Source organism: Gallus gallus, chromosome 2 (assembly GCF_016699485.2).
Source record: "Gallus gallus isolate bGalGal1 chromosome 2, bGalGal1.mat.broiler.GRCg7b, whole genome shotgun sequence".
Taxonomy (NCBI): Eukaryota; Metazoa; Chordata; class Aves; order Galliformes; family Phasianidae; genus Gallus; species Gallus gallus.
The window spans coordinates 23,014,639-23,040,791 of NC_052533.1; the positions used below are offsets into that span (position 1 = coordinate 23,014,639).

Genomic DNA, 26,153 nt, shown 5'->3' on the forward strand with positions numbered 1-26,153 from the left:
CAGCTGACTGAGGATATTGGGGCATCAAGAACTGCTGATAAGCAGTAAGTCCTGAAAGCTGAACACACAGCTCTGTCTTCCCTCATACAATACCCTTTGTGGAGTTTTATTTGTATCTAATGTATCTTCGTAACTATTCAGCAAAATCTCTGTCCTTGATTTTTTCCCTTTTATTTATCTTTTTAAACATTTTTTATTTACTTCTCTTTGCCCACAGAGGTGCTAGCATTTCTATGAAGAATTCAATGAACAACTGGAGCTTTGAAAGAATATCACTTCTGCTCATCTTCTTACAGAAAATATTTTCCAATAAAAGCAGAAGATTCTGATAGATATTTCATGCCTATAAGAGTACTTTTATCATTTTCCCCCGATAGAAAAATCTAGAATGAGGTATTAAAATCTCTTGATATCATAACTAAGTCGTTAATATTTCCATATTTTCATAGAAAAGATCCCATAAGTCCAGCAGTTATATTTACATCAATACAGCACATAAAATATTATGAAATGAAAATAAATGAAAATACATAAATTAGGCAACTTGAAAACTTTACATATTTTCATTTCAGCCAAACTCTGAGATTTCATGCTTCCACTCAAGGACAAGAATACTCCTTTGGAAGATAAGACGATAAAATTAAGTACCGTACCAGTTGGGTCGAAGTCTGGAAAATAATCTGGGCAGTTCTGAGCAGTGATTCTGCCAGCAGGCGTGTCGTCCCAGCACAGCCAGCCATCCCAAGTTCGGTTGCAGAACAGACCTGGATGTTGAAGAGGAATTCAGTAGTCAATTCAGCAATCAATCCTGAACCCATTCTGTTCTGGCCTCCCAAGGAATACTGCTATCTGCAGACTATAAAGTAGTTTTGCAATATAAGCCCTTGTTACTGCTACACTTGGAGTGGCATTGAGGTAGTAGAAAGTACTTGGTTTTGCCAACCAGATGTTAGTGGTATTAATGTTACTGGAAACTAATGTTTGAAAGCCAACTGAATGGAGCATTGAGTGTAGGGTCTGAACCTACACGTTCCTATCCTTGACCCTCAACAGTTGTAGCAGACAGGACCCTGTAAGTTCCCTTCTGCAAAGGTAGCACTCCTGGGGCTGTGTCCCTTACAGGGATTGTTCCCAGACACACAAAAGACAAAGTAGATGAGAGAGGGAGGCAGAATATTGCTCTTTCTTGCTTCCCACTAGAGAGATGTTATACAATGGGGTTTGCAGAAATTGCAGTATGAGACTGCCTGCAATAACACAACTTCCTCGCTCACCGTGGATTTATGCAAGTAACACATTAGGACCAAAAAAAGATACTTCTTGGCTATTTTTCATGTAAAATCAGCTTCTGTTGGGTATTAACCAAGTTAACCAAGAAAAGCTATTAACCAAGTTAACCAAGAAAAGCTATTAACCAACATCACTGACAGGTTGAAGTGACATACAGTGAGAAGATGTACTTTGACATTTTTTGCTCTGGTCCCAAGGGATTTTCAGAATAGCTGCTATCGCCAAGTAGGTTGTTTTTGACAGACTTACACAGAAGGCATTTAATAGCCTTTGACAGTTAATAAGTTATGGGCAACTAATTGCTTCTGACACCTGTAGAATTACCATCCAGTAAGATATTTTAATTGAAACTTTTGCAAAGGAACACAGTATTTGCAATAGAGTCACAAAGCTTTAGAATATGTTTTAAGTGTTGAAATTTGCACCACTGACTGTTAATCTAAGTTGGAATAGCTGTGAACTAATATGGAAAACATAAAACTTTAGAAATTATTTTTTCCAGATTAGATGCATAGGAAAAGGCATATTTTTATGAAAACCTTTTCTTCATAAGGTTAGACTTTATGCACAAATATTTTGCCATCAAGTCAGAAATGCTAATGCTGCCTGTTCCCTTTATTATCAAGCCATCGTATCAGCTGATTTCTACCTTTCAGGCATTCTCTTGTTCTCTGTCTGAGATACATTTGAAAGACTATTAGAAATTGTTTTGTAACACCATAGAAGAGCAAAAAATGTTTGCAACTTAAGTTTGTATCTGAAAGACACAGCAGAATGAAGCTGGTAGGGATTTCAGGCTTTAATTTCAAATCCTTTGCCTTACCTTATAAAGCAAGATCCATACAATGTGGAATGTGTCTTTCAAGGTCAGAGACAGGGTGTATATACACATATGACCACAAATATAAATACATATACACCAACATACACATACATATATATATATTTTTGAACTCCTGTAGCAATTAAAACAGTCTGAGTAATAAACCATAAAAGGCAGATGTGAACAACACATGTTGCTGAATCACTAATCAGAACAATTGCATTTTTGGAGGGAGTGAAGGAATGTTGTGCAGGATGGTCAGGCACTCCCATGTGCTTGAGCTGTACATTTCATTGCTTCACTGTGGTTTAAGCTAATCAGTTCTATCTTGAAAGAGGCAAGCTATACCCAGTAGGTGCCTTCAGCTCAGATCTCAGGCTTTTCTTCTCAGGAGACATCTCACAGTTGTCCTTTGCATTAAGGGAATTAACTGTCTCATACCATCCTCCCTTTCAAATTAGCAGCTAAGAGATTCTGACACTTGCTCACTTCCATCTGTTTATGAAATATATTTAATAATTATGAAATATAGATGTTGGAGGACTGATGAGGATCCTGTAATTCAGTTGTGACTCACAGAAACAAATCCACGGTGAAAACACAACTTCAGTAGTGTTGGCATTTTTCCCTGTTCACTTATTTTCTTCAGTCTGAGTTACAAACGCGTTAAATGCATGTTGCTACAAACACAACACTCCCCATTGGCACCACTGAAACCCAGCCGTCAGCTGAAGGAGTGCAGGTACTGCTGATCTGTGTCAGATGGCTGCAGGTCTGCTGCTGCTGTCCTCCTGGGACAGCCCTGCCCTGGAGAAACCACCAGGATGACATATGAAACAATAATCGCTTCATGCTCGGCAAACACTTCAGCCCTTTGCAACAAATTACATGTGCAAGGGGCAAGAAAATCAAGGAAAGAAAAGAAAGAGAACAGATTAGAACTATTGATTAATGCAAAAATTACATATTTATAGAGCTGGAGACTAAACAAGTAATCCGTGCAGAGAATAGCCCAGCAGCAAAAGGCTTGTTTACGTCTGAAACATGACAGCTTTTATTGCTCAGTTTAAATACTTGCATGACGTTTTTTTGCTTGTTTGCTTGCTTCTCCCATCATTGGCCTATGTGAAAACTCATTTGAATCTAAGGGTTCTACATTCTACATTCCTACACTCATTCCAAAACATTTCTGCATCAAGGCCTGAGGATCTTAACATCTAGTCATTGACTCTTACAGACATCAATAAAATCTGATAAAGAGTTACAGAAATGCCTTTGTTCTTATGCTGAAGAAAACCTCACCAACATATTATCTCCACCTCATTTACTGTGTTGTTTGATTTCTTTCAATGTAACTTCCCTAAAACAGTGCCCCCCGTCTGTGTTCTTAGGGACATAGGTTAGTGGGCAGAGTGGTGATGGGTAGACAGTAGATCTCAGAGGTCTTTTCCAACCTTAATGATTCTATGATTCTACAACTTTATGATTCTTTACTTGCACAAATTGCCACTATGCCTCAAGCATTTTCTCTCTAGCTTCCTCGTAGCTTCTTTCTTATTTTCTGTGAAAAATGTGACCAAAAGAGAACCCTCAGTCCCAGCCTGAAAGGCTTCTTCATTCACTGTGTGCCATTGTTGCACCACTATTATTTGTCATTTTCCTTTTTATTAATCTTAACATGTGCCTCCTATTCGGTAATGATCTGTCCTCAGTGCTTTATAAACCTCTTTTTACTAGTGCTATTGTTGCATATGGAAGACGTGGAACACTTGTGCTGGTACAGAGCATGACAGTTCTCAGTTAATTCAGGACAGACAGAAAAGCAAAACAAGTGAGCAAAGCAAGACTGGCATTTATATTTAAGATATCACCATTCACAGTCACATCTTTGTGTAACAGTACAACGAAGTACTGCACTGACAGTTCTGGAAAACGTAACCACCTAAGGGATAGAACAAAAATTCAAGCAGCAAAGCCCTGAGCCAGCAATGCACTTCACGTCCGTGATACAGGTACCATCTGCATGGGAAGGGAGGAAAAGCTGCCCATTCCCTGGGCTCACTTTAGCCTTTCTTCTTTCTTAGCATGTCAGAGGACAGTAAGTTAGTGTGAATCTGACTGCTGCTTACCAGAAGGCAGCTGCATCCCGAGGAAAAATATAGGTTAGCATAAAGAACAAAATGCTTCTTTGGAGTGATATATACAAATGTGGTAATATACAAACAGAACTTTTTTATCTTCTTTACCTTTTTTCCTATATGGAGGAGCTCTGTTCATCCTCTCATAGCATTTGAACTGCGAATCTATTATCTTCTGTCGTATGACTGAATTTTCAGTTACTACAGGCTCTAATGTAGGATCAGTATAATTTACAGTAGCAGTAAGACTTGGAACCATTCTCTGTACAGAAAGGAAAAACTGTTAGTAACACTGAATAAACCAGTAGGATAAAAACAAATTACAAAAGAAGGTCAGAAATCTTCATTACGCGCTCCTCAAAGGCCTTTTATTTGCATATTTTGCATTATGATAGACCTTATGGTGCTTTCAAAGTAAATGCTGAATTTCAACTAAGTTTACTTCACTATAAACTCAGGATTTTAACCAAACCCTTTTTCCTGACAAAAGAGAGAACCATTAAAGACTCAATAGAGTCTTTAAAATCTTTCCATTTAGATCAGTGATCTGCAAAAAAAAAATTTGTATCTTCCCAATGTTACACCCAGGTACTTCTTCCCACTTGTGCTGATTTCTCTCTACATTACCCAGTCAGTGCCACAGGCTTGAAACCTTATTTTGTCATGTTTTCTGCTTTCTGCTTTGAACTCCTTCAACTGTTAGGGCCAGGGTAAAGGCTTTAAATCTCATGACCTGAGCTTAGTTCTTAATTAAGCGCCTAAGCAAAGTGTCCTTTGGTCTATTCTGAAGGATTCCACTCCGGGCTGCCTGAAGGGCACACAGAAGGACCACTGCTTATGCAAGGCCAAGATCTCGGGCAGAAAGGTCAGCTGCTCTCTTTCCATCCACCTCACTGTTGCACAGCTCAGGCTCTGTGAGTCAGGGTGGAAATGAGCGTGTGGAGCTCTAGTTAAAGCTCTTTTTGCCTTAATTCTATATCAGGACACTTCTCTGTGGGAAGGTGATAGGAAAGGGTTATTCTGATTCCCCAAGCAAAGCAATATGGCTGTGGCATGGCTCTCTACTTTTTTTTACCTGCAAAGCTATACTTAAGCCATTGCAAGCACATACAGAGTTATTTAAAGTCTCCTTCAGAACTGAGGACTCCCATAAGCCCACAGCCTTGAAGTTCTTGGGGTTCTTTCTTATTCAAAGCCTGCATTTCTCTAGACAAGCCATACAGGTAATGTTACTAACATTAGTACTTTTAACAGTATTTTCCCATAGGAAAGAGTAAATTTAGGACTTTTAGGAGTATGCTTCAGATTATATTGATCACCTTCCATGCACATTTGAGCCTACAAGATTCACATTAATGCCAAATGCTAGTACACAGATCGTTAAGCAGGCATTTAGAGCTGCACAATCAAAAATGATGACAGGTTTGAAAGTTCAAATATGAAGTGACTTCTTAAATTACTGTCTCCCTTTTTTCTTACTGCACATTGCAAGCAGCTGTATCTCATTAACACTTTGCTTTCTTTTCCATTAGCACAGACAAAGCAGCACAGTAAAATACATAGCAAAACAGAGAATGTTTGACTTAGGTGAAAATATGTCATTACTTTATGTAGATCTGTCTGTGCTGAAACATCTCAGTTCCATCTTTTTATATCATCTTCTACCTAACCAACTGCTTTTTGCTAATTTAATCTAACCCTTTTTCATACTGATATTTTATTTTTGAATTTCACATAGCTACTATCTGAAGATTGGAATACACTGAAGGCACTTCATCTCACTGCACGTAACGTGAAACTTGAAATAAAATGACAGAAAGAAGATGAAAGATATTTTTGGTAGATATAACTCTATATAAATTTTGTGTATAAATATATATATACATGCATGTATAGATACGCTTGGGCAGTGAGGGCATTTGGAACATTTCATCTGGCCACTTAAGTGAAAAAATAAGGCTTCTAAAAGGCCAGAATAGAAAATACAGAAGCAAAGCCACATATATTTGGGATCCCTCCTTTATGAAAAGATTAAAGGAGTAGATGGTGTCCAAGAGGATCATTTAAAAAGCAAACCAGCAATGTTGCAGATCCAGCAAGTATCAAGGGAAAAAAAATAGATGAAGCTTTTCAGAGGTCTTCAGGTCTGTTTTTGCCCTTCATGTCTATGTATCACCACCACAGGCTTCAGTGCTTCCCTGAAGTGATTCATAGATACCCCAGATTTATTTTTTTCCACATTGTTATTTTGAATAATACCTCAGTTTCAAGCTGTTTGCATTTGAGAGAGGAACAGCAGAGTAATCAAAGACAAGCTGGGGGTTCCCATGCCACTGCCTCTGCTCTCAACAATTCCTCTATCACTGGCGGCCAATCTGGGAAGGCACTCATGTTCTGAAATCATAACCATCTGATAATGCTTGGAAACCATCACCAATTTTCTTTCCCCTGAAACAAGGTATTTATTTGACTTTTGTTTTCTTTTTGGGGAAGGAGATGGCCTGTTCTTCAGATCTGTTTGACCGAACGAGACCAATTCACACTAATGATACAACCAGAAAGACTGAAGTTGCTGGTCATAAATTGCAGTTTCTTCCACTTTATCCGCACAGAGTAAAGCACAACACAACTGTATGATAATTGGCAAGATGCCAGCTACACAGATAGAAACTGTAAGTACTTTTTAAAGTGCACTGAAACATCTTTCCCTTCTTTTAAGTTGTTTTGGGTCATTATTATCCACCATTCTTGAAAGGACAGACTTTTCCCAAGACTGCACAGTACAAAAACATATAAACTGAAATCAAAAGTAAGAAATGCCACCAGAAAAGAAATGCTCCATTCCTGTCTTTTAACTGGTGAAGATGCAACAGTTTGTAACCAGGGATGGAAATTTTTGGGGATGAGATACAAGAGAACAAAAACATCCTTCTCTTCAAATCAGTTTCATAATTTGCTGCATGTAAGGGACGAATCTACTTCCTGAAGGAGACATCTCTTATGAGGTATAGAGTAATGAGAATAATATTTGGAAGCAGAGAGTTCCTGTGGTGGTAGATAGGATGAACGTTTTGGATTGTGTGCTAAATTATTTAAAGTGCTCAACCATGTAACCGTTCTGCTACCTCTGAGCAAGGCAGTCATGTTACAGTTGGAATTGTGAGGAAAATTCCTATCGCCCACATTTGGTCCAGGAATTCACTTACAGAGATTAAAAAAGATAGATGAGAATGTGTCACAAAAGCTCAATGAAAATAATTACTTCATCAGGGGAAATAATTTAATGGCCAACAGTAAAAATAAAGCAACTTCGGATAAAGACTGGAATATTAACATTGGATTACATCAGTCTCTTACATGTATCTCATTTTTTACTTATCAAATCTGAAGAATCAGATTTTGAGTTAGTCACACACACATTTCCAGGCACCTTTGATGTAATTGTAAAAGCTTGTGTGTGAAATCAAATTACAGGGTTACGCGTAGGTGTGTTACTGGTATTGTTCATCGGGGATGTGCCTGAAATATACTCTTCCATTTGATTACTCATTTTTTTTTTGCCTGGATTTGAAAAGCCAGCCATGGAATTTTGAACAATATTTTATTCTGCCTTGAAACAAACTATCATTTCAGCTGACTAACAACAAATAAATCTCCTGGCTTGAAGGAGGGTGAGCAATTAAACCTCTGTTTACTACCACACACAAAAGAATTGTGTATCTACCAACACTCTGGTACATGGAGCCTAGTGCCCGCTCACCCCAAAGCCATGGGCAGAACTCCCACTCAGCTCAGTAGGATGGTGATCCGGCCACATACTCCCGCAGATCAATCACACAAAGATCTTACCACAGTTCTGATGTTGGATATTATTATTAATTTATTCTTTCTGCACTCCTTACCTTTAGGATGAGGAAAAGGCAAATGGGCAGAAAGAAATCTCTGGGTCGCTACGCTGTTATCAAAGGTAGAAGAGGCCTGGGCATGGCTACGTGTGGGGAAAGTTTCACCTGAATAGTGCCTATGGTATGGAATAAATGTTGAAAGTTTGGAGTCCATTACTGCAAGTTAAAAACCCTTCCCATCCATCCATCAGTTACTTCAGATGGAAGTATAAATGATGTTGATACAATAAAGGAATGGCTCATTCATTTACAAATATTCTTTATTAAAGAGAAATTGATATTTAACAACTTAATAAGCAGGATGTGTCGATAGCCTGAAAATGATTGGTTATGATTTCTTCGGAAGAAAAATGTTTAAATGATGTCCCATGCAGCAGTTTAGCAGCCGTACATATGATGTCACTCCTAAAAGTCCAAGTAAATGACGTCATACATACGACCACCAAGCCACCACGTGACAAATGACTGTTATAAGAAAATGAATTATCATAACAAAGAGAAAGAACAGGCTGCTGGGAATGTGGAAGTTCGCTTTAAACCTAGAACGGACAAAGTAATCTAGAGAAACAACTCTGATTCATTATTAAACTATATAAAGATTAGCAAATAGTGCCCCAGTTTCTGTAAGACAGACACCTGCTATTAACCTGTGCAAGACTGTGCCCATTTCTGAAAGACAGAATCCGGATAAAGCAAGCATAAAATTCACCTTTTTCCACAGAATATTGGATGTGATAAACAGGCATTCCCAAATATTTTTCTTCCACCATCAAGGAGCTAGACTAAACATGCCATTTGAAAATAAAAGTATTTTTCTTTCCTTTTGACTTTTCCCCCTTCCACTAAGTACAGCAATTTTGCAAATTTACTGTTGAGCTCAGTCAAAATGTATTTCAGAATCCGGATGCTACAACTGCTTAATATTGATTTGGATAGCTCAAAAATACACTCGAAGCAATTCATTTAAAACTGCTCAGTTTAGTCACCACTTAGTGGGTGACTTAACTCTCGTTCTTTGATACACCACATCTTCAATCAAGAGCTCAGCATGACTCAGCCTCGTTACAGAGCCCCGGTTGTATCTTGATTGTGTTTGAGAGACTTTTCACAGCTACCAGTGTCAGGACAGAGAAGAAAACCACTGTGATGCCTTAGGAAGGTCATTAACAGAAGGTACTCAGTAAACATAACAATTTCTTATTCATTACAAAGGTACTTAGAAACAGCAGACAACAACTTCTTGGGGGAAATACCTCAACATGACATGTTTTACCAAACCATCGAATGTTAAAAATTTCTCATATTCAATTGCTGTTGAAGCAGGATGAGAACATCTCATAGTTATATCCCATATAATTTTCATCGCAGATTTTGGCAGCTGTGTAGAAGAGGAAAAGATTATCACCCGTAGTAGATGAAGGCAAGGCACTTTTAATGGAAAGCAACTTGTAGCTCTCTCTTACAGATCTTTTCCGTTGCTGCAGTCAGTACTTGCTCATGTGAGGAGGTTTTACTCTCAGGACAGCCTGATGCAGACTGTGAACATAGAGGAAGACTGCAGAATGCTTCAGGGATTTTGAATGCAGCTCTAATTAATCATCTTGCAAGAGACCTCTTTAGGCAATCAGCTGCATAGCAACAATCTTATTTTGTTAAAAAGTAAAAATGGAGACAAAAATGTCCCTCTCACCCTGGAACCTTTGGTGAATACAACCTCCCTCCTTCCTGAAAATCTGCATGCAGATAGTGCCTGAAATTCTCAAAATAACCTTCAGTGAGTCTTTATCATCAGCAGTGTACCTCCCCAGATATTCATTACATGAGAAGAGCTCTGGAATTTGCAAGTCCCTACAGCTTGAAGCAGCTCACAGCTACAAAGGAAAATACGACCTTCCCACCGCTTTGTCAGCACCTCTCCTGGCCCCCTTAAGGCCAGTACCTGCTCTACACCAGATGTTGGAGGAACCACTATTTAAGCAGGAAAAGCCTTATGCAGAGCAGGAGTAGGCTGTGGCACCTCACTGCTGTGTATCACACCTGTAGCTGTGGGGGACAGCAGGCTGTGGCACCTCACTGCTGTGTATCACTGTTGCAAGGGTGAGATGCCTGCACCACAAGCCATGTTTACCACCATCACGGTGGTAAACATCTTTCTAAGTGGTTTCTGAAGACTCAAACCCACCACAGCTGTGTTCCAAAATCTGCCAGTTTTTTCCCTTACTTAAAATCATACTCAGGCATTCACATGATTAATTTTCCAAGTTTCATGAACTGAAATTATTCACAAGCCTTTCAGTATACCAGACTGTGTATAGCTCAGTCAGTTTACCAGACTGTGTATAGCTCAGTGACTGAGGCTTGGTAACAATTTGACAGGTCTGGACTTAATAAACTGTACAATTTGGTTTTATTACTCAAAATGAAAATGTTTTAAAATACAGTCTTGGTCAAAGGGATTTAATTGAATAATGGTGTGGTCTGAAGCTGCAGCATTTGTTTTGTCCTTACTGAGCACTCTGTGGTTGGCTCAGGACAACAAAATTGCAATATATGAGGGAAAACTACTCCATCCATCCTCATCTACCGGGCAAGAGCAAATTACCACCTGCAGGCACAAGACGAGAATTTTTACTTGACAAAATGAGGTAGAAAATACAATTCTCTTATCTCAATGTCCTGCAAAATTGATCAGTCACACAGGAAAAAGACCCAAGCTTGTTTCCTCCTCCCTCTCATTTTCAACAGTCTGATCCCCCTGGACACACTGTTCCAATGCTCCAATGGTCTAATTCTGCCAGCACGTGGGGACTGAGGAACTTGAGGAAACAAATCTCAGTTTGGGGCTCTCAGTAATTACTGAAAAATAGACAGTATCAAAAATAAAGTGAACTAAGAAAAATTCCCTGAGAAGAACAGTTAGAATTTCTAAAGGAATTCCCTCCGAATTGCAAAGGAATATCTGGTGATGGTGAAAGAACTGCCATTATTCTGCATTCAAAAGCAAGGGGAGCAGTCAGAGACTATAAGAAATTAGCTTCGCTTCTAATAACTGAGTCTTGGAGCAACAGGTGCTTTAAACAGTCTGTGTTTGGCAAAGAACAATTACTATGGACCCATACACAAAGGAGTAGAATGTTGGCTAGTCAATGTAGAAATGACATAGGTAAGAGAGACAGTTTCTATCAGAAGGTACCAAAACCAGTTGGGACAGGTCTAAAAGCTGGAGACTATGGGGAGAAGGACCTAGGGAGTACTTGTATTTGGAGTCTAGGACCAAGCATGCAAGGAGGGATGTGGGACTGGCTCTGGGAACCCAGGAGCAATTAGAAAATCCTGCAGGATGGGGAAGGTCTTTTTGGAAGAGAAAGAAAGACACCCTTTCCTTATGACAGATCACAAATAAAATCTAAAAAAATATTTTTTTTCCACCAGCTACAGGTGGAAAATTTTTTGGAAAGATGACCCTTGCCAAATATTTTTCATATTTGATTTAACAGCAGTGTTCTGGCAAGTGCTATCAAGAAAACAGAGCTTGTTCACAGTCCCCTTCTACAACTGTGGCTTCTCCCTCACTGGAAGATAAATTGACTTAAGAGGTGTCAAACAAGATCACAGTATGGGCACCACAGTGGAAAAGGATGGAATACTGAGATTGAAGCAGTGAAAATATAAGTAAATTTGTGCTTAAGTTATACATACAGGACAGAAGTTAAAGAGCCCTCTAGTGTAAAGCTATCTAAAAGGAAGGGGATGCAGATTTTACTGCAGAGCTTCTTAAATAAGTCCTAGCCTTGGGCTACTGATGTAAGGAGGACAGAACCAATGCTGCACGTGTGATACCATGGATCAGAGATCTAATTTAGAGGGACGATCAGCCCAATCTTTCAAGACTGTTCTCCAAATATATGCTGTAGGGCAGAACACTCCAAACGCTCAGTAAGGGCTGTTGACAATTTTAGTTAACAGAATATTTACAGTCCTGTCATTTGATTGTGGAAGAAAAATAATCTGGAACCGTTCCTTCACTTGGCTTTGATTTCTTACAGGAAGATTTACTGTTCTTTGCCAAGGCTCCTGTTATGTTATGCAGGTCAGTTGGGATTATTCAAGCACAGAAGATATCTGGTCTCTGATGGGTCCTTTGGCTTTGAGAGATCTCTAAACATGCATGATGTTCCAGCCAGCACACTACTACGTGCACCACTTGCAGGGCTATGTGTAACAGACACATAATGCCACAAAAACCAGAATAATCTGATACATATCAAGGCAGGTTTTTGCCAAGCACAGGGATAATCATTCAAATCATTAACTAATTCTGGATTAATTATTTTTGAAACCAAGCTAGCAGAAAAATGTTAACTCTCCTCTGCTCATTTTCCTGCTCTCTAGCTCATCTTTGTTTGAAGTCCCTGATCCTGAACTATGAATTCAGTGTTCTACCCAAGTAAGGCCTTCTTTGCTATTCTTCTGCATTCTCCATGATCTCATTTCATTGTTTTATTCCACCGTTCTCTTACTGTTCTCAGCTTCCCTCCCCTATTTTTTCTCCATGTTAATTTAAGTGGCAAACAGCACAGTGGGCAAGTTATGCTAGGCTGAAACTAATAAAACAGGGAGAGAGGTCTCTGCCATTCCTTAGTGTGTCTTGTAGTCCCATTTCTACAAATTTATAACCAGAAAGTGTGTGAGCTGATGGGGAGACACAGAGCAACATTTCATATTCACTCAACATGAATGGAAGAAAAGCTGAGAAGCAGAGGGGTCTGAGGAGCTAACCAACAAGATACAATCAAGAGTAATAAGAATCAAAGGTTTCATCAGGAATACAAATATATCTTTGAGGAACAACACAGCATCAGGAATGCAAGTAACTCAAACTACACTGCAGCAGAGAGATGCTCATTCCCAGCACCATCATTCAGACATATATCGAGTGCTGTGTAACTGAGGATTTGGGTAGTGTCCTCATTTCTGACTATCTGTAATGTCTTTGATTTTATTATACCTGCTAATCATTTGAGGTTCCACAAGTAAAGCTCAAAGAAACCATTCAACTTACATGAGAGGTATTCAGTCAACTAGAAATTAATTTGCTACATAGTTAGAACAATAGTTACCCAGACATGCTGCTGTTGAATATATTGGAGTAACAGAAATATTGGGATCAAACAGTTGAAAGTAGTGTTTGAACTGAATAACTAATCTTTATAGTGATATTTGCCATTTCTGTTGCTTTCCTAAGACCAGAGCCAACATAAACAGTGAAAATTCACAATCACTTAAGTCAAAGTCCCACACAATGTTTATGAAGTTTTCAACCACATAAGTTTCCAAATCCAGTAAAAAAAACCCACAGGCATTACCATCTTCAGACTTGCAGCTCCATCTCACTGGGGAACGGCGGTTACAAGTTCAAACTTTTATGAGATATCTTATTCAGAGACGTTATTAACCTTATTTCAAAATGTATCAGGAAGGGAACTCATTACTTCACCTGTGCTGTGTAACAAATATAACTCAGTATTCCTTATTTTTCTGAACATCTCCGCAAGTTTGAATCTGGCAGGTGTCATTCATTTGTCTCATACTTACAATAAGAAGGATAATCAGTAAGAAGCAACTGTGGGTTGTTTTTTTCATCGTGGAGTCTTCCTGCAGAGGTACGCTGTAGCAGATCCTTCTGGGAATTAAACAGCAAAAACAAAACCAGGATTAGATTGTGTTACAATAAATTCCTATCTTTGTGTACGGGCATCTTTTTAGACTTCAAGTGCATTCTGCACGCGTGTATACCTCCAGCCTTATGCATGTTGATGTTTGATTTCACTGAAGACAGGTGTGCTTTTATTTCAGCCTCCCCTACAGATGCTAAGGTCAGTGGGCATGAATTACAGCTCCATGTTACTACATGACCAACAGCATATCTACATCAAACTGCCTCTCTGCCTGCAGAGCTGACTTTGGTTGTCCTGATTCTGCTGCTCCTAATCTCCAAAGGTCTGCAGACCTATGAAGAACCTGCGCATTTTAAAATTACCCCCCAAAAAGACAGATCTGGTGCACAGACAGGCCACTCAAAAAGCGTATTTAGGGAGTGAGAGAAAGCCAGAGGGTGGGTAACCACTAGGTAGGTTACCACAGAACTCAGTGTGGCAGGAAAAGAGACAAATTGGAAACACCTTGAGTTAGACCTGCTGGCAAAGGAGCAAGACTGTGGGATTTCACACTCCAAAATGAAGCTAGCTTGCCTGGTCTGTGGGACTGCAGACAGACATGTGGCAGTGACCTTCCACCATTGAGAATGACCACTGCAGCCACACCAAGTGCTGGAGAAGCACAGCACGACCATGACTCCACAGGCTTGAAGGGAACTGGACCAGAAGCTTTCTGCTTTTCTTTGTCTCTTTTAAGTCATCCGCCATCCAGCCTTTCTGCCACAGTAAGCAAGGGAGTTACTGACCACACCTTCATTTCTGAGGCATCTTAAAAATGGAGCGAGCACACTACCTGAACACCAGACATGCCCACACCCCAAAAATTTAATGGGAGAAGGGCACACAGACTTTGAGGCTTAGTTTACTATATGTGTAGTGAGCAAAACAATCCCTTGGGCAACTCTTGTTTCTGCCACAGCATTGTAACAGCTCTTCTCAACTTGAAGTGGTGTGGAATGCCACTTTCCCAAGAGGGGAAGAAAATCAGTTTTAATTGCCCTCATATAAAGAAGAAATAATCTCAAAATGTAATAAAGGTGTGGCACTTCCACTGCAATCTAATGCACCTGCATATAATACCCTATGAATGGGAGTGTTTCATGTGCCACTGGGGTTACATAAAACATGGAATGATGGAAAAGAGGATTTAGAGGATCTGCCTCTGTTAAGAAGTAGCCTCATTACCGTCTGAGCCTTGCTAGAAGCATTCTGGTGTGCCAGAGGTAGTGGGACAGGCAAATGACACAGAAATAATACATAATTATGCTGTCAGCCACATATTTGTATTTGATCAGGAATGACAGATAACTCAATTGAAGCAAAAATTGGTTAGCTAGATCTGAGGAAAACGTCTGGAACTGTTTCCATCTTCTGTATACTATTCTCCACAGTGTGTATTGGTTCAAAACTGCCAAAAAATACATGAGCATATAAATAATGGGTCTTGATCAGCTGCCCAATGAGCAGATATATATACATTAACGTGTCTATACAATTATGCACAGTACTGTAAAGTGTTCTGTAGCGTGATGTAAAGCCAGTCATCTTCTGCATTCCCCGTGCTAGCCTCTTTTGCTGCATCTACAGGGATGTGCTAGAAAATAGGCTAAAGAACTTTGCCCTACAAGCTGTTGACAGTCTTACAACACAGTACTTGCCACAAATGGCAGAGAGATGAATGCAATATTGTGATCGAGAAAGAACAGGCAAAATCAATAGCAAGTGTAGTTACCCACAATGCATCTAATCTCCTGCACTTGGCGCTAGAAGTGTTTACAACACTATGCTGGATTAAAGCTGCAATTGCAGGTAAATTTTAGTCAAGTGAGATTTTGTGAACATTTGTTACTATGTACTGAAGAAGCTATTTAAAATACCTCTTGCTCCCATATCTCCAAGTTAAAAAAAGCCATCTGTAAAATATTTAACACATTACTTTTCCCCTCTGTTAACTGTGATGACTGTGCCATATAATACTACATACAAGTAAATGAGTAAGAATTATTCTGCATACTAGATCTTACATAATCTTGATATATCTAGTCTTTCTTCTTCTAGCCAGCTCTAACCACAGGAATGGCTGACATGCTACTTGAAGTCCAGTACCTGTTTTTTCTTCCTCTTTTACATGAGTCTTTTCCAGAGACAACAATTTTAACAGGTTTTAGCAATGCTAGTATAAAGTCCCTGACTCAGAAGCAACTTTTCTCTAACCTGAAGAATGACCTAGAGCACTACATACACAGGTTACTGGATCTTGAGCATCTTGAAGTGAAAAGACATGTGCAGGTAAAAAGCACTGATCAAGGGGCAGATTGGGAATAATGTGGACACAGAAAGATTCTCAGGAAGGGGAGCCCCAAGGGATGGATCATCAGCCTCTGGACAGAGGGATGGACCTGCATCACCATAGCTCTGTCCCATCGCCAGCAATCCCGGTTCAGGGGTGACACAACAGGTAAACTGGGATGTTCAAAGTGGCACACTCAAGGCCTTGAGTTTGGGACTGCTGCATTTCTGCCATGGACAGCCTCTTTGCTGAAAAGGAGGCTGAAAAGCCCCAAGCAGCCAGAAATAGGTCACAGCTGCACTGGATCCATGCTACCATGACCACAGAGAGGAGCTTTCCTTAGCATATACTAATTTCATGACTCAACCACACACAGGCTTTGATGACAGTACCTGCAGAAGGAGTCCTTCCTTTGCCTTATTCTGGCTGCTTATTGCCACCTGACTTGTGCTACTCTCATAGCCACGTTAATCTTTCAAAATGATTGGTGCATAGGCACTTCAGATGGTTCCTCATTGCAGATATTTCAAGGTATGCATGAGGTTTTCCTGAGATCATGCATATTGCAACAAACACAAGCAATTATAGACAACGTACCGGTAGCTATTTGGATCACTGGAGCTAACATAAGAATGATTGTTATGGGGTTTTAATACTGCAGATTTTCTTTCATTCGCTGAAGTTTTCAAGCAGATTTTAGGTTCTGTCTTGATTCAAGTTCTGCTTTTTATCATTTTTTTTTTTGGTGAAGTTCAGCAATGTCCTTGTTTGATGTTAAGACAATATAATGTGCTTCATACATTTAAGTTTTAAAACATTCATATTTAGTCATATTTAATCATATGCACATTGTTAAAGCCCAGTATTTTTCCATGATTGTATTAATTCTCTATCCTCTGTTGCTTATAATATTTCTGTACGAAATCCCAGTCTGGTTTTTAAACTAGAATATTGTTCTGTATTTCTCTGTTAATGCAGCATAGCTTATTACGTATTAAGATATTCCTCTTGCTTCAGCTATTACAGTAATACCATGGGTACCTTGGGATTAGTCCTTAAGCTCATCTGAGGAACAGTACAACATTCTATTGGTATCATCATCTCTTTTGGCTCTGTTCGGATTATTACAGTTTTAATACTAACCTGAACAGGGCTATAATTACAATTACCATTGGGTTATCCAAAGATGGGACGACCTTACCCACTCAGTCACTTGCACAAGTGGCCTAACATGGCCAACAAAGATGGACAGAAAAAGGTGTAAGAGTGAAGATTCAAGAGAGGGCAGTAGATCAGCATTTACTTGCTGCAGTCCAAAGAGACAATAAGAAAGAAAGGCTTTTGGGAGGAATAATGAGATAAACTTCTCATTTAATTATTCTGCTCTGATTATTCCGCAATGCCATATTTCACAATAGTGCTGACATATCTTTGGAGGAAGATTTTAATAACACAGGACTATTAGGATTTGTGACCAAATACAAGAGAGTGATGCAACAATGTATATTTGTGCTTGTCTTACCCCTTCAAACTTTGAAAATTCACTTTCTACTTCTTCATTTGTCCAGCATGTTCTTTAGATAGATTTGTTACCACCCCTGTGAAGTTTTCTCAGGGTGAATAGCTGTGCATTTGCCTTCAACCCCAATGTCTCCACGGTTTCTTAACACTAGGACTTGTAGGTCCTCTCAGGGAGCACTTTCCTACTTAGCACAGGAGGACACTGACCTGCGCTGCCTGTGCCAAGGATGGACCAGGAAACACAGGAGGAGGCACATGGGTAAGAAACATACAAACCAGCAGCCCCTGTTGCTGAGTGCTTAGGGAATTTGGATTCAAGGAGGAGGTTGCAGGTCTGTCTCAGAGAATCATAGAAAGATGTGGTTTGAAAGGAACCTTTAAAGATCACTTAGTTCCAACTCCTTGCTAAGGTGAGGGACACCTTCCCCTAGATCAGGTTGCTCAAAGCCCTGTCCAGCCTGGCCTTGAACACCTCCATGTATGGGCCATACACATTACCTCTGGGCTACCTGCTCCAGTGTTTTACCACCTCATCATGAAGAACTTAATTCTTATATCTAATCTAAATCTATTCTCTTTTAGTTTAAAACCCAAACCCCTTGTCCTATCACTATAGGCCTTTGTAACAAGCCCCTTTCCAGCTTTCTTTTAGGCCTCCTTTAAGTACTGGAAGGCTCATAAGGTCTCATAAGGTCTCCCCAGAACCTTCTTTCTCCAGGATGAATAAGATCAGTTCCCTCAGCTTGTCTTTATAGGAGAAGTGCTCCAGCCCTCCAATCATCCTCATGGCCAACTCTGTACCTGCTCCACAAGTCTGTCTGTCTGCTGTGGGACCAAGAGCTGAATGCAGTACTGCAGAGGAGGTCTCACAAGAGTGGAAAGCAGAAGGGGGCATCCACCTCTCTCAACCTACTGGTCATAATCCTTTTGATGTTGCTCAGGATACAGTTGCCATTCCGGGTTGTAAGAGCACACTGTTGGCCCATACACAGTCTTTCATCCACCAGAACACCCAAGTCCTCCTCAGGGTTACTCTCAATCTACTCATAACCTAGCCTGTATTCAAGTTTGAGATTGACACAACGCAGGTGTGGCTCACTGCACTTGGCTTTACTGAACTTCATGAAGTCCACAAGCCCACCCCTCAAGTCCATCTATGTGCCTCTGGATGGCATCCCTTCCCTCCAGCATGTTGAACACACCACACAGCTTGGTGTAATCTGCAAACTTGCTGATGTTCCACTGTCCTTGTTACTGACAAAATATGTTAAATAATACTGACTTCTAGGGGATATCAGTCATCACCAGTCTCCACATGGACACTGAGCAATTGACTGTAACTCTGTGAATGCAACCGACCAGTAAATTCTTTACCTATCAAATGGTCCATCTACCTGACCTATGTCTCTCCAATCTAGAAAGAAGGATGCTGTGTGGGACAGTATCAAATGCTTTGCACAAGTCTGAGCATATGACAACAGTTGCTCTTCTCTTATCCACCATTGGTGTAACCCCATCATAGAAGACTGCCAAATTTATCAGACATGATTTGCCCACAGTGAAGACATGCTGGCTATCACCAGTCACCTCTTTGTTTTCCATGTGCCTTCACATAGTTTCCAGCTTGCATTTGTTTTGCCAAATGTGTCTGGGAGAGGGTATTAAAATTATTTTCTCATTCCAATCTGGACATTTTACCTCTGCTTTCATAATTTAGGATACTGCTTTGGGCCAGGAGACAGCTCTGCAGTCACATTACTATAATCCCAGGTCCTGTGCAGACCAGCACTGCAGCACAGCAGTAACAGCCCCTTTAGGCAAAAGAAATACCATGGTTGTGATCTCAGCTGTGAGAAGGAAACAGAGCCAGACCCTCTTATTTCCTAAGCACATGCTCTAACTATTAGCCTACAATGGTCTGCCAGTAGATTAACTGGAACCATCAGCTTCTCACAGCCATTTTTAGGTGTTGGGCACCAAAAGGCATTCCAACATGGTAATTGCAGGCATCTATGTAATTTGTTGGATCTTCTCTCATTCCTTTTAGTAGTCTTGGAGATAATTTCACTATCAGGGAACCAAAATCCCATCTGCTGGATGATTACCCAGCTGTTACTCAAGGAGATCACTATTAACTTCTATTATCCTTCCTGGCAGAGGGAGTGAACTGCATCTGTACAGTTGAGTGGGTACTATGTTAACAAATGGAAACTATTAGCTATGGCAAATAGGCAATTTCAGAACTACACAGATCAAGTGACCAAATAAATCTACTTTATTGATTCATCTGTATTACATGGGAGCTGCAATACTTGAAGCTTCATTTTCTTACTGAAACCCAGTCAACAAAAATGGGCTATTTAACTCCAGACTTGCCTTTAACCAAATTCTTGCTAATAAACTGAACAAAAATAGGAAAAAAAAAAAAAAAAAGAGAGAGAGAGAGAGAGAAAATAGCTGCTGCCTTGGCTGAATTTTGTTTTAGGATAATCACAAGTTTTGAAAAGCCAAAACAAGATACATGTGGGTGATCAAGGTGATTGTATACACTAAAGAGAAAGTGAAAGACAGCTATTCTTTGACTAAATGACAGATAACTATATTTGGAAAGAAACGTAACACAAGAAACATGGTTTGAATGTTAATCATATACAATGCTTCTGCATCCTCCAATCGCTAATGCAGAAGGTGATTCCCATCACAAAGCAATAGTCAAGAAAATACTTTTTTAGTACTTAGGAAGCCACCCCTCATCTCTCTCTAGTTGTTGGCCAAGAACTCTTAGGAGGCTTAAAATAAAGTGGAAGCAAATAAAATTTCAGGAAGGGACTAGCAAAATACTTAAATGGAGTTGGTACCCAAGGTCTGCATTACTCACAAAGACTGGATGGTGTCATTTTAAATGTATGCTGGGAAGCTGTAAAACATAACATATTCCAGCTCAAAAGTATTAACGGGAGTATCTAAAGCACTGCTGAAGTTTAACATGTTTGGTGGAATAAGAACACAGTGACAAGGCAGTCCTAGATGCACTTGGGATGCACATATAAGGAGTTAAAGAGAAGCAAGAAAAACTGGATGCTAAGTGTTGAACTTATGGGTGTTTCTTTTTCCATTTCCCAATTTCTTCTGCATGACATTGGAAGAATATTTATTTAGATGAATGCAACCACATATATGACATTCTTCCTTCGGGGATCAATACTTTTTTGATTCTATATATTGAAAATTTTGTTAAAAGGGTTCCTAAGCTGGAGCATATATTGGAAAGAAAAAACGTTATTTGGTATTTCCTCATGGCCAATTTCTTCTCAGTTTTCCATTCAGTCCTTCCCCAGGCAAACTCCCACTGGTCCTTTTTTTCTAACCATGCATTCCTATAGATTATTTGAAGCAAGTGAATATTTTATGGGATGTATGGGATGGGCCAAGTAGCAAGGAAAAACATTACACTTTTTTATTATGTCACTGTTTTTATATAAATCACATAAAGTGTGAAAAATCATGTGAGTGGACTGCTATAAATCAAATGCACGACACACATTTAGAGCATTTTGTTCCCACTTGGCAGCAGGATAGCCTATGTTAGAGCTGGATGTAGGATGTAGGTTTCACTTCTACTCTGACAAAAATCAGCCTTTTTTTTTTTTTTTCCTCCAGTCTGGCTCATTTTATAGCAGTTCTGCTAACAATGAATAGAAATCCTAATTAAGATTTGAAGTCGGAAGATGTTACATTGATCTCACAGGGCTGTACCTAACAGCGCTCCTAAATGAGCTAGTAGAGACAAAGAAGCTTTAGAGCATGCAAGCCATCCTCTGACAGTCTCTGAAGAAAGCTGTGTGTGTCTGAGCTCTCAGCCAGCTTTCACAGATACAACAGCTGGTCTACTTGAGAGTGATTACCTCTGGTGGTAAATCTTGCCTTAGCTAAGCTCTTAAAATATTACACCTAATGGAGCACTGATTTTTCTGTTACAAATCTAAACTACAATAAATGGAAGCGAACTGAAGCTGTTATTACCTTTTACACTGTTTTTACAACTGATGTGACAACGATACAAAGCTGTAATGAATGATGCAGATATAAAGAAACATGTAAGTCAGCAAAAAAAAAAAATACAATCTCAATTAGCTACTACAGAATAATCAAATATCACAGCTGTAAAGCTTGATTACTGTGTTGCTCCTATCAGGAATTACAGGACAGGATTAGATTGAATATTAGCACTCATTTCAATCAGGGCAAAATTCGCACATTGTTCACTACGGCATTATGCATGTGTTACAAAAGTCTAACAAGGAAATTTACATATGATAAATTACTATCAACTGCTACTTTGCCAAGAGGTAGCTACCAGCCACTGAAATTAAAATTCTGAGAAGGGCTCCAGAGTAACATATATGAAAAGTCTTATTTTCAGTGATAATCATGGTATCAGTGCAGGCAAGGTTCATAGCGGACACGTATGCATGGGTGAGAATAAAGGGCCAAAGGGGTCTTTTCAGGGACTTGCAGTGAGATTAGTGTTTTCCTTATGGCTTCTCTTTTCTTCTGTCAAATAGCAAGGAAAATAAATGGGTACACTGTGCTCTTGCTGCCCACTGCGCTGAGGCAATCTCAGCACTGGCTCCAATGAAGTGCAAAGGTTCTCATTCTTCAACAGAAGCTGCAGGGGAGACAGAAGGCAGCAGGACTGCTTTTCTGCCAGCCCAGGGTTTTCCTTCTTCCACAGTATTGTTAAGTGGAGCTCTGGGACAGCCCTGGGAAGCTAACCTACACACTTTTAAAAGGAAAATGGCAGAGCTTGAAAATAATGCTCCAATACTGGCAGAAATGGCTCCTCAGAACATGCTACATGTAATGCAGATCTTCACTGGCCTCTTGGCGTTGTCACCGTCTCACCTGCTATTACTCTAATTACTTCAAATTCATTCTCTGGCTTTGCTGTCCTTCCATGTATCAGTTCTGTGTGTGAGATTCTAATCACACATATAATGCACAGCTTGATTTTGCCTTAGGGCATTGGTGGGGAGCAGAGGAGGCTCTGAAGCAGCCTGATAGCCACAACTAATACACAGTGGGCTAAGCAACATCTGGCCTGGCATGCACCTGCTCTACTGGTAAGGCCAAAAGCCTGCGGGGCCATTGCAATTCTCAAGCAAATCAGTCAAGTCCCATTTATGATCACTTCCAACACAATGTGTTTTTTAAGGATGCCAAAACCAACTCTGAATGCTTCCTTATGCCAACGTTTCCTATTGGTAAAATCTTTATGCACTTTGGCTAAAACTTGTGTTGGGCAGGGATTTGTTTTGCTGGAGCTGTTAAACTAAATTTCTGGCTCCACTAGGCAAGGAATTCAGAAGCAAATCCAAAATGTCAGCTGAAGCCACTAATGAGGATTAGCCTCCAAATTTTGAGTCAGCTGAAAGCAGAGAGTCAGTTTTGCATTTCTGAGCACAGCCAGGATCCATGCAGGTGCCATGGGGGTATTCTTCAGTTTAACCCATAGACTTGGATACCTCTGCACAGCTTGGCTTAGGGTTTTCCCAGATCTTCCTATAAAATTCAGCTGCAGAGATCATGTTGACCACAAATTATACAATCAAATAGGAAAAGAAATGCCTCCAATATAGCAGCCTATTTGTAAAGCTTTTCAAAATAAAAACCTGGAAATACTCTGTAATTCTCAGCAAGATTTTTCCTGTTAAACCGTAGGTTGCCAATGTTAGCATTTATTTCACTGGCAGTGAGTGAAAAGACCTGAAACCTTAGCCTCTCAGTGCTGCTAATAACTTCAAATATCCAAATATCCATACGTGATCAAGAGCTTCATGTGGAAAAAGGATAGTCTCTTCCATAAATTACATTGACAGTACTTCATACAGCAGACAGGGGACCAAAAGGAAGCCTACTTGGATAAGCACTGAGAATCATAAAAGATTTCTAATAGCTTTGGAAATAAGTCAGCACAGCCTATTCAGCAGCACTAGGGCTGACCTTGCTTGACACCCTGACTGCCTCGCTAAATCCACACTGTGTGAGTGCTCCCACAGGGCTGACAAAATCTCAAGGTGCAGGAATTTAAGACAACGTAGCTCTTCTGGGCTCAGCAACACTTGTGTCCTGGGGTCTTCACCCTCCTTCCAGTGTTGATTTTGCCTGCTGGTGGTGCAGAGTTTGGGCTTTTATTTACTGATCTGCAGCTTGTAGCTTTTTTCTAAATGCTGTGTATTCATCCAGATGAAGCACTTGACTTTCCTATGGAGCATATTTTTCAGACAGCACCGGCTCAAAAAGCACATAAAGGGTATTTTTCTCAAACAATATGAATATTTCTATTTAAAGCTGTATGACGAATCTTCTGCACCATACTGAGATAGTCACTATCACTCAGGTAGTGAAAGGCCAAAGTCTCATTGGTTTCCTGGCATAAGAGTTGTCTTGCACATGGTATTGCTCACACATTGCACGTGCACAAGCAAAATGCAGTGTGGACTTCAAACAGCATTTGGATGTTTTTTTCTTTACTGTGAGAAAAATATCCTTTTCATTTCTTTTGTTTTCTTTCTTAACTCATTTGATATCAGTATGTGAAAGATAATACCATCTTCATAGCCTCATAGGTTAATCGCATTTTAACAGGTGTTTCACAGAGCTACAAGGTAAAGATGTATTTAAAATTACAGATGAGCTCAGGAGCAGGATGTTTGCATAGCTCTGTTGCTTGGATATGACAGTGAATGGCCGGTCTTCTTTGGAAAGGAAAGAATGGAAGGATCTACAAAAGCAATCGTTTTGTAGAATGGCTCTTGCACAAGAAGCTGGTAATTCAGCTATGCAAAAACGTCTTGACTATTCCTAGGTAAGAGAACAGCTCACAGTAAATAAGTGAGTACCAGAACTGGATTTTTCAGGGCTTTATGTCTTAAAACCTCTTCTTTGAGACCTCACAGTCACTAAACTTAGCACTTTCCCACTATCCTTTATCTCTTTTTCCACTTGGATTCTTTCCAAAAGATGTCATTCCCACCTTCTTTAAATATATCGATACCTCAGGCGTGTACTAACAGCACAGAGCACATATGAGGCTAGAAAGTCTTGATCAACATTGTATTAATTTAGTTTGTTGTGAGTGAATATTGTACTAGTTGCTTGCCATAATGACTTGATAAAACACCAATATGAACTTTATCTCAGAAGTTTAACAGCAAATATACCTGGTGGTATTACATGTCTACAAAGTCCTTAGCACTTTTCTACACAATTCAGCTAGGCTCACTGAGCTCTTGCTATAGATTTCTACTCTACTCTGTGCTTCGAATGCATTTCAACAGAGCTCATAAACATTTTTGTCTCTACGACAGTGTGCTACAGTCAATCCCTGTTTAGTGTAACAGCCATGTGGAAGCTTAGCCTGAAGTACCATTTTAAATGTTCCGTAACTATTGTGCTGAAATGAGGCCCTGGTGTTCCACAGCTGAAGTCATCTAGATGATGCAGTGGGCTTGCCCACTGGAGGCTGTGCTGCTGACCATGTAAGTAGCATAAAGGAGCATCCAATGGACTCCATGTTTAAGAGGATCCACTGCAGAATGAAATCCTTTCCAGATGGGAATTTTGTTGATCTCATTGGCAAATGCCCACAAGATTGCAGGCAAACAGCAATGACTATACTATAACATTTGATTAGGAACAGTGGGACTTTCTGCAGAAGAAGAGATGATAGTTCTGTTTCCTTCAATTTTATCAAGTCCCAGGCAAACAGCCCAAGCAATCTCTACCTACAGGAATTACAGTGAAATTTATGTGCCATAAGAATAATTCATTAGGAAATATCTTTGGTGACTGAATGTGTAAATAGAATAAAATGTACTGTCTAATAATAACTCAATTTACTGATGATCTGTTGGAACCAGCTTATTATATGGTCTCCAGCCCAGAAATTTTGGGTACTAGAGCACTCAAAAGATACTTTTCTATGACATCCCTGAGAAAACTTTCAGTTGATTCCTCATCAAGAATGAAATTCCATCCTGCTAGGTAGTGGAGAGCCAAACAAAGTGTTCAATAGACGGACAGTCTTTCACAATCAAAATTTTAAGATACGTTTTGTTAATCAGTGATGTTTTTTTGTCTCCCACTTGAAGTGGCAGCTAGCTAATGGTCAGTAGCTGAAAGAGAAGGAAAAGAATGAAAAGAGGTTTATGCAGGAAGCAAATGCTCAGTGTTTTTTATTAGTAACTGCAGGGTTTTATTGGGATTTTTAATCAATGGATACACACACACAACACGCAAGCATCAAAAAATAAAATGATCACTGGTCTATATAAATATGATATAAACAACTACTGCAGTGGCTCAAGCTTTTAACTGTCTTCTGGCAGTGTTTCTGTAGAGGCCACTGAACCATGTCTGTTCCCTTTTCTGATATAAATCTGGAAACTGATTTAAATGCAAGAAGCT

The 26,153-nt window shown here is 39.7% G+C and overlaps 1 protein-coding gene and 1 non-coding gene across 2 annotated transcripts in view; both read right to left on the reverse strand.

The window, feature by feature from the left end:
- CALCR (calcitonin receptor) overlaps positions 1-26,153 on the reverse strand; it is a 144,862-nt gene that overhangs the window by 57,900 nt on the left and 60,809 nt on the right. The window contains exons 2-4 of the mRNA XM_425985.8: positions 13,752-13,839; positions 4,360-4,513; positions 654-764 (exon numbers count right to left, since the gene is read on the reverse strand). Coding sequence (XP_425985.3) covers positions 654-764; positions 4,360-4,513; positions 13,752-13,799 — 313 coding nt within the window. The 5' untranslated portion in view covers positions 13,800-13,839. The remainder of the gene's footprint in view (positions 1-653; positions 765-4,359; positions 4,514-13,751; positions 13,840-26,153) is intronic.
- On the reverse strand, positions 8,527-8,610 carry MIR489 (microRNA 489). The gene has a single exon (NR_031555.1). It is a non-coding gene; the product is annotated as a microRNA 489 (primary transcript).